This window comes from Cebus imitator, unplaced genomic scaffold (assembly GCF_001604975.1).
Source record: "Cebus imitator isolate Cc_AM_T3 unplaced genomic scaffold, Cebus_imitator-1.0 Scaffold253, whole genome shotgun sequence".
In the NCBI taxonomy this organism is placed as follows: domain Eukaryota; kingdom Metazoa; phylum Chordata; class Mammalia; order Primates; family Cebidae; genus Cebus; species Cebus imitator.
Window position 1 is genome coordinate 2,847,647 of NW_016107568.1, and position 8,921 is coordinate 2,856,567.

The window sequence follows — 8,921 nt, forward strand, 5'->3', positions numbered from 1 at the left end:
ATTGCACAAAGTGGGGGAATTTCACAAGCCCAGATCCTTGGGGGCTGTCTTGTTGGCTGGAGAACACCATTGAGTCTTTTTTTTTTTTTTTTGAGACAGAGTCTTGCTCTGTCACCCAGGCTGGAGTGCAGTGGCATAATCTCAGCTCACTGCAACCTCTGCCTCCCGTGTTCAAGTGATTCTCCTGCCTCAGCCTCCCCAGTAGCTGGGATTCGCCATTGAGTCTTGAACCCAGATTCTGTGACTGCTTTTGCTCTTTTCGTGTTCATCCAAATAGTCCCTGTTTATCCTGAGAGGATGAGAGAAAGAGACTGGGAAGGAAGGAAATCCAGCGGCTTCCCTCCCTGCTAGCGGAGCCTGGCCCTGGTACTGGCCTTCCTCCTCTACCTCTGCCCTTAATGTGACGAGGTTTCCCTAGCAGGGCCCTTCTATCCAGGACATATGGGCCGCCTGTCCTCGCCCCAGCCTACTGACCTCTGTCCTCAGCTGGCCTCAGGGTCCTCGATCGTGCCAGAGAGAGGAAGCACTGGACAGCCAGGCCGACCTGCTGTCCCCAGGAGGGCATCTGCTTTTGTCCAGGGCAGGGACACATTCCTGAGGACTTCCGATGAGAGACAGCGTGAGAGCCTCCTGCTTTCCACCTTCCTTCCCATCCTTGGTTCTCAAACTTTCGAGTGTGCATGAGAATCACTTAGTGGGGGATATTTGTCCAAATGTAGATTTGCAGATCTCCCCACTGAGATTCCGAGGGCTCAGTGATCCGGTCTGTGAATCTGCAGGCTAAGAAAGCAGCCCCTTTGATGATTGCGCCGTTGTACAGGGGAGCAGCACTTTGAGTAACATGGAGCTAGAGAACACGAGTGTCTGTGGGTTTCCCATGTTTTCTACTGCCCCAACGGCGAAGGCACATCTGAGGCGGGAGGGGCCAGGCTGACAACCAGGGAGTTCTGGGAATGTAGAGGCAGCAGCCAGTGACTTCCTGTTCTCCTCAGGGATGGGGCTGCTACCAAATCCATCAAACCACGCTACTGCAAGATCCAAAAGCTCACCAATGCCATCAACGCCTTTACCCTGACCAACCTGCTGCTTGTGGGTTTTGGCATCACCTGCCTCATCAACAACTTACACCTCCAGGTACCCACCTCCATCCTTCCCCTCTCCCTGCCTCCCGGGACTCCTCCAAGGGGATGGTCCACCCAGCATCTGCCTTCCCGGAAGCATGGTTCTGGTCTTCCGGATCTATTTTCTGGGTTCTCCAGGAAGTGTTTATAGTAGATTGGATTGGCAAGGGGGTAGGAATTGAGGCCCAGTTGGCCTCTTCGCCCTACCCCTCCTTCCTCCAGCCTCCACACACTCTCCTAACCTCTTCACATGCTCTTTTTGGTTTTAGTTTGTGACCTTTTTCCTGCACACCATTGTTCGAGGTTTCTTCCACTCGGCCTGCGGGAGCCTCTATGCTGCCGTGTGAGTGTTGGGCTGAAATGCCTTCCTGAGCTTTGCACCCGTGATCAGAGAATCCAGGGCAGGGCTGGAAGGGCCCCAGGCATCCCCTAAGGCACCCCTCCCTCTCTGAGCCCCTCTGATGGCAGGGAGCTTACTTCCTTAAAGGCAGCTTACCCCGCTGTAATTGACTCCCCCTGTTGGCGTCTTCCCTTAGAGGAAGCTGAAATACCTGGCGTGATGACGCTTTGGTCCTGTGACTGCTGTTTGAAATGGCCCCTGGAGTGGCCTCCCCTCCATGCCCACCCTGTTGAAATTTCCCAAGGGCAGCCATTTGCCTTATGATTTTCCTCTTCATGTTAGACAGTCCCCACTTCTCTCTCCCGGTTTCCCCTGCTGGGCGCTGCTGAGGGACTCTCCCCTGTGTGTGTGATGGAGTAACAGGACATTACAATAGTGACGACAGAATCATAACCATTATCGAGTGATTCATTGGGGTAGGCAGCAGGCAGGGTCCTCGACCATCCGTCCCTGAGTTCAGCCTCACTGCAGCCGTCTCGGCAGAGGGCAGCTCTGTTTCCTTCATCTGCTCAAGTCAGAACCCTGGAGTTTCCTTGATTCTTCTCTCCCTTACCCTCCGTGTTCAGTCCAGCCCCGGTGCAGCCAGCAGCAGCTTCCGCATACCCCAAATCTGACCCCTCTTGTCACCTCCACTGCTGCCTCTCCAGTCCTAGCCACCAACATCTCCAGCCTGGATTACTGTGGCAGCCTTTAGTCTCCCCACGTCTGCCCTGCCCCCTCCCTCAGCCTATTTTTAACACAGGGGCTGCAGTCACCTGTCAGGACATAAGTCTTTCTGCACATCACTCTGTGTCGTCCTATCTCATCTGTCTCAGAGTAAAAGCCAAAGGCTTTACTGTGTCCTAAAAAGCCCTCCCAAGATCTGGTCCCAGCACTTCCCTCCTCTCTAGCTCCCCTTCCTCCCTTGCTTCCTCTGCCACAGCCACAGTGGCCTCCTAGTGCTCCGGAAGTCCCAAGCGTGTTCCCTGCTTGGCATCTTTGCCGGTACTAGTCCGTTTCTAGAACATTCTTTTGCAGATATCTGCAAGGCTCCCAGTCTTACTTAGCCTTCTCTCCTTCGTTGGGTCTTTCCCTGACTGTCCTCAGTGGGGCCTCCCTCGGCTGTCCCATGCACAGTTGCAGCCTCTCGACTGCCTCCTCCTCTGGTTTTTCTCCTTAGCGTGTATCGCTGCCTAACACTCTGTGCGTTTCTCTTGCTCACTGTCTGACCGCTGCCTGCTCCGCCGGAAGGCCACCTCCTGGAGGGCAGGAATCTGTGGGCTTGCTTGATCGCGATCTCTCCAGCACCTAGAGCAGTGCCTAGCGCATAGTAGGTTCTCGGCTAAATATTTGTTGACAGACTACAGTGGACAGTCCTGTGAGGTCAGTGCCCTCCCTGTTATTCACGCAGGAAGTGGGGCTCAGGAAGGTTGAGCCGCCTGCTAATATCACACATACAGGGGGTGTCGGCATTCAGCTCAGTGGCCCTGAAGTTGCATTTGCCCTGAAGGCTGGGAACCAAAGGGCCCATGCAAAGATCCTGAACACTGAAGCACCACCCTGCCTGCCTAATGGGGACCCTGTTGGGGAGGGGATAGGACAGGTGCTGGCCTGGGCTGAAGAGGGCCTCGCACCCCTGATGCTCCCCGTCTCGTGGACAGGTTCCCATCCAACCACTTTGGGACGCTGACCGGCCTGCAGTCCCTCATCAGTGCTGTGTTCGCCTTGCTGCAGCAGCCACTTTTCATGGCGATGGTGGAAACCCTGAAAGGAGAGCCCTTCTGGGTAAAAACCAGGGTTGGTGGGGGGAGGGGGAGTTAGAGCCACTCTCTTGGGGGCAGGGGTGGGGCCTTGTATGTGGCCAGAGGCATCTTGTATGTGGTGCTATCCCTCACTCATCTGAGGCCTCTAATCTGCAGGTTCCCAAGTTGCCTGCCTTTGAGACCCCCCCACAGAGTGTTTTAAAAATCCAGATTCCCCAGCCCACCGAATCAGGATATCTCAGCCTGAGCCTAGGAGTCTGTTTGTGTTTTTAATTTATCGTTACTTTTTATAGAGAAGGTGTCTTGCTCTGTTGCCCAGTCTGGAGTGCAGTGGTACAATCACAGCTCACTGCAGCCTCGGACTCCTGGGCTCCAGCTTCAGCCTGCTGAGTAGCTGGGACCACAGGTGATGGCTACCATACCCGGCTAATTTGTAAAAAATTTGTAGATACACGTGGTCTTGTTTTTTGTAGAGATAAACATGGTCTTGCCATGTTGGCCAGGCTAGTCTTAACTCCTGGCCTCAAATGATCTCACCTCGGCCTCCTGAGTGCTAGGGTTACAGGCGTGAGCCACAGCGCCTGGCTCCTACATGTCATTTTCAATAAACTTCAGGTGCTTTTTGAAGTGGCCCAGTCTTGATTCTTGGGCCTTTGTTCAGGCACAATTGGTTCAACACAGCTCTACCTAGCATGGGATCCTGTCTCCAGCACCCCTGAAAAGGGGGTTCTTCCCTCTTAGCTTGGATATCCTCAGTGTCGGGGCACCCAGTCCAGCACAAAGCGGCCTGCTGCTGGTAGACAGGCATTTCCTTACGTTGACTCCTCTGCTGCTGATCTTTCATGTGCCCTGTGGGGCCACCAACACATAAACCCTCCTCCCGCAAGGACTGTGATGAAATAACCGCTTCCATTTACCGAACACTCGCCATGTGCTAAGCATGATGCATACTTTTTTTTTTTTTTTTTTTTGAGACAGAGTTTCACTCTGTTGCCCAGGCTGGAGTGCAGTGGCGTGATCCCAGCTCACTGCAACCTCCGCCTTCCAGGTTCAAGCGATTCTCCTGCCTCAGCCTCCCGAGTAGCTGGGATAACAGGCATGCACCACCACGCCCAGCTAATGTTTTTGTATTTTTAGTAGAGATGGGGTTTCACCATGTTGGCCAGGCTGGTCTCAAACTCCTGACCTCAGGTAATTCGCCCACCTAGGCCTCCCAAAGTGCTGGGATTACAGGCATGAGCCGCCACGCCCGACCCTTGTGCATAACTTTTTTTTTTACTTACATCTTTGCCACAACAGCCCTAAGAAGGAGGCACTCGGTAAGAATTGCCATTATTTGCCCAAAGTCACACTGAGTAATGCAGAGTGGTATGCGAACCGAGTCAGAGCCCATGTGTCCTGGGCCTTTCAAGCCTTCTGTCTACCAGGCTGGGCATCCCAGCTCCTGGAGCTGTGTCTGAGAGCCAACCTCTCGCCACCCTGAGCCGGAACCCATTGGTTAACACCTCCAAAGGTCAGAATGGTGAGCCCAAAAGGTCCAGTTTCAGGAGCAGCCTGACCAGCCCAGACTCTACAGTGGTGTGTCTTCCTCACACTTACCCAGAGAGTGCTGTATGGTATGGGCATCCACCAGGCCCTGCCACTTGTTAGACACAAGCAGTCTCAGCCACTTTGCAAAATTGCTGAATTTTTTTTTTTTTGAGATGAAGTCTTGCTCTGTCTCCCATGCTGAAGTGCAATATAGTGTGATCTCTGCTTACCTCTACCTCCACCTCCTGGGTTCAAGCGATTCTCCTGCCTCAGCCTCCCGAATAGCTGGGATTACAAGTGCACAGATTAGCTCTATTTATTAAATACATTTATTAAATAAATATAAGTATTAGCTGTATTTATTCTGGCTCAGGAGAAAAATGGCCACCTTCTCCTCCCTGTTGGAGGCTAAGGGCAGATGAGTACCTGCCTGACTCTGTTGCTCCCTCCTTGCCCTAAAGGTGAATCTGGGCCTCCTGCTCTTCTCACTCCTGGGATTCCTGTTGCCTTCCTACCTCTTCTACTACCGTGCCCGGCTCCAGAAGGAGTACACCGTCAACGGGATAGGCCCACTGAAGGTGCTTCGTGGCTCTGAGGTGACTGCATAGACTTCTGAGACCCGGAGACCTGGATGACAGGCAGTCAAGTCCTGAGCAACCAAAAGGAGTGCCCCATATGGCTTTTCTACCTGTAACATGCACACAGAGCTGGGGCCGTGGATTTATAAATACCAAGAGAAGTTCTATTTTTGTAAAGACTGCAAAAAGGAAAAAAAAAAAAAAAACCTTCAAAAACGTCCCCCAAAGCCACGCTCCATTGACTGAAGACAGTCCCAATTCTAGAGGGGTTGAGCCTTCTTATTCCTTGGATTGGAGGGGACCAGGGTGTGGAGCTACCTCTTCTCCCCTTCTAGGAGTCTGCCTCCTGGGGGCATCGGTGAACAGGCCGGCCCTAAGGTCTCATGTGCCATGAGTAGGCACACATGCATGGGTCTTTGTGTGTGAATGTGAGAGAGACAGCCTGCCCTTCAGAAGGAAAGGGGCCTGGGGTGCTGGCTGTGTCCTAGGTTGGGGGTCAGCCCCTTCCAGGGACAGGAGGGCGGGTTCCCTCTCTGGTGCTGCTTCTTTCAAGTCTTAGAGGAAATAAAAAGGGAAGGGAGAGACTGGCTCGTGTGCGCCTGTCTTTGGCGGTTGGTGGGGGATGTCTTCCCACACCCCCATCCTTCTTCACCCAGGCTCAGCTGGGCATTAAGTAGGACGCTTGACATGCCAGCTCGTTCACCTCTGGCTGTCTGACTCACCTCCCTGTTCCTAACCATGCCCTGCCCTTGGTGCTTGGAGGGAGTCCAGATCCTGCCCCCCACTTCCCAGAATTTGGGGTATATCCAGGAAGCTGGCTTTTCTCCATACAGAGGGATTAGGGCAGAATGCTTGAGAAAGAATGCTAAGGTATGACTCAAACTTTCCCACCATAGCATCCCTAGGGCCTGCCGAAAGTAACACTTTTTTGGAGTCTTCCTATTTTATCTTCAAACTTGATGCAAATTTTGAGCTTCCTTGTTATACTATATTTACATTTACTTTTAACATTGAATTGAGGCTTTAAAGTAAATAAATAAATAAAGCAAGGCTTTAAAATTATCTACATCCGGAGAAGACACCATCTTTGAGGACAAGAGATCCTACAGAAAGACGAATCTTACTCATCCAGCCCTGCACCTGCTTGTGCCCTTGGGACATGAGCCTGGGGGGTTAGAGCAAGTGCCTGAGTGAAGAGAAAACTAACATTGGCTTAGGATCTGTCTGTTCTACGCAGCTATCTCATTCTAGCCAACCTATAGCCCAAGAGGTGGGTGTTGTCATTCTTTCTTGTGGCTCTAGGAAACAAGCCCAGAGAGGTTAAGGCACATACCCGAGGGCACACAGTGGAAGGTGGTGGAGCTCAGTTTGGAACCTCAGCAGTTTGTGAAAAGGACAGCTCTGCAGAAAGGAGGTCCCAAGCTGCTTTCCAGTTCTCAGCTGCCCTTGGGGCTAGCAGTGACCTCAGAGGCCTTGGCCATCCTCCCCCACCTCCAAAGGTTGGCACTGTAAGACAGCATTCGGGATAAACCATCTTCCCTCCCTTTGTTTCTCTTGAGAAGTTAATAAGTGAGACTGACCCACCCATTTTAAGATAGGAAAACCTGTCCACAGGGGTCTGGAGACTTGGCAAAGTCACATCCAGATCCTTGGCTGCTCTGAGCCCAGACTCCCGACTTCCAACACTGCCTTTTTTCTTTTCTTTTTTTTTTTTTTTGCAAAATATGAAATCAGAATTGGACCGCACCCACAAGCGGGTTCAGCCGGCTTTTAGAGGGCCCGCGCAGGTCTCTGCACCCTCTGTCCGGGATCCTCACTTAGCGAGTAGTCTGGGGAGGTTAAACGCGAGCCGGAACGGACCCCGGGGGAAGCCCCACGTGCGCGCCGGGCCCTTGGTGTGCCCGGCAGGCGGCGCTGCGCGGCTGCTGCTGGCGCAGAGGGTGCGGGGGTGCGGGGTGCGGGGGGTGGCGACCCAAGGGGGAAAACGCTTGCTGCTTCCCGGGTCTCGGGCTCCAGAGCCCCGACTTGGGGCTTGCCGTGCCCGTCCTTTAAACTCTCCCTGCACCCTCCCCGCCCCCTGTCCTTGCAAGCGTAATCTGCAGCCTCACCGACCCTCGTAACGGAGGGGTGTGTGGGGTGGCCGGGGGTCTCGACGCCTGCTGCCGGCCAGCCAGCCCCTGCGGGAGATGGAAGCAGGAATTTCGGCCTCCGGGAGAAGGGCGTCTGCTCACTCCCCCACTCCCCCGGGCTTGGGGAGGGGGCTGGGCAGGGGCGGAAGCGAGCTGGAGCCGTGTTTGTCGCGGCGTTGCGGAGTGGAACAGATGGCTGGGGAGGGGAGAGGGTGCGTGAGGAGGAGGGGTGCGGGGGCCGGAGGATAGGGAACGAGGAATTTCGACGCCCGGAGTCTCCCAGGAGAAGCCCCCCTCCCCGTCTCTTCCCAGAAAGAGGGGTGGATGTGCGCCTGCCTTTTTCCCGGAGATCCCTGGCCTCTGGCCCGCCGCAGACCCCGCCGCGCGATCCTCCGCCCTAGGGCGCGCCCCTCACCCCCAGTCCCCCGCCGCAGGACGGGGTGGCGGGGTCAGGACCACGGGGAGCGGCCCGGGTCGCAAGGGTTATTGCGGCCGCGATCCCAGGGGCGAGGGGGCGGCGGGAAACGGGCTCGGTGCGGGAAACGGGCTCGGTGCGGGAAACGAGTTCTGGGATCGCAAATAGCATAGGAAAAACGTGTTAATTGGAGCTTTATGCAGATGAGCTGGGACCAGGGACTGTGGGGTAGAAGGAGGGACAAGGTCGGACCTCGAGGAGGGGTGGAGGGCTCTGGCCAGGGGAGTGATGGACGCCTATCCAGATATCCGCGTGTTGAGCCTCCGGGATGAGGCTCTGTCTCTGACCCCCGCCCCAGAAACGAGGTCGGGGGCCTCTCCAGGGTCTCCACGATCTGGATCTCAGATCGCCACGAAGAGAGGGCGGGGCGTACCCTGAAAGTGTCAGCTTCGGCTTCTGGCTGCTGTCCTGTCTCCCCTTGGCTGATGCCCCCTCCTCCCCCGTCTGGCTTGGGCTCCACTCACTTTGCCTCCTCCATCCTTTGTTCCCCACACCTGGCATCACCCTCTCCGCGCAGTACTGTCTGAAACCTTCCCCAAGTGTGACCCCTTCCTCCTTCGCATTCTCCTGTCTGCCCCCCCACCGACCACTCCACTTCTGATGTGTGTCTCAAACTCTGGAGGTCTTCACAACCCACCTCCACTTGTTAAAATGCAGATTCCAGGGCTCTCTTGGCTATCTGATTCAGCAGATCTGAGGGACTCAGGAATCAGCTTCCTACTTAAAGCAGATGCAAAAGGCCCTTCTTTTCTAGAAACACTGGGCAAGGGATTGGTGGGCTGGAAAGACTCGGCAAAGACGGCCCCCACCCCTCCTCAATGCGGGAGAATTGAAACTTTCACCAAGTGTAGTCCTCTCTGCTTCTGTGTGATGGTACCAGGTGTGGAGGAGATGGACACAGGGAAGGGAGGGAGAGAAGGGAAGGGGAAGAGGAGGGAAAGGGGAA

General features: G+C 54.7%; 1 protein-coding gene and 1 long non-coding RNA gene across 2 annotated transcripts in view; one reads left to right on the forward strand and one right to left on the reverse strand.

The window, feature by feature from the left end:
* SLC43A1 (solute carrier family 43 member 1) overlaps positions 1-5,955 on the forward strand; it is a 30,013-nt gene extending 24,058 nt beyond the window's left edge. Inside the window, exons 10-13 of the mRNA XM_017498990.2 lie at positions 978-1,134; positions 1,391-1,464; positions 3,162-3,285; positions 5,255-5,955. Coding sequence (XP_017354479.1) covers positions 978-1,134; positions 1,391-1,464; positions 3,162-3,285; positions 5,255-5,401 — 502 coding nt within the window. The 3' untranslated portion in view covers positions 5,402-5,955. The remainder of the gene's footprint in view (positions 1-977; positions 1,135-1,390; positions 1,465-3,161; positions 3,286-5,254) is intronic.
* Positions 5,956-8,093: 2,138 nt separating this feature from the next.
* On the reverse strand, positions 8,094-8,881 carry LOC119467014. The gene is made up of 2 exons (XR_005195529.1): positions 8,785-8,881; positions 8,094-8,349 (listed from the first exon to the last, which is right to left on the reverse strand). It is a non-coding gene; the product is annotated as an uncharacterized LOC119467014 (long non-coding RNA).
* Positions 8,882-8,921: the final 40 nt, after the last annotated feature.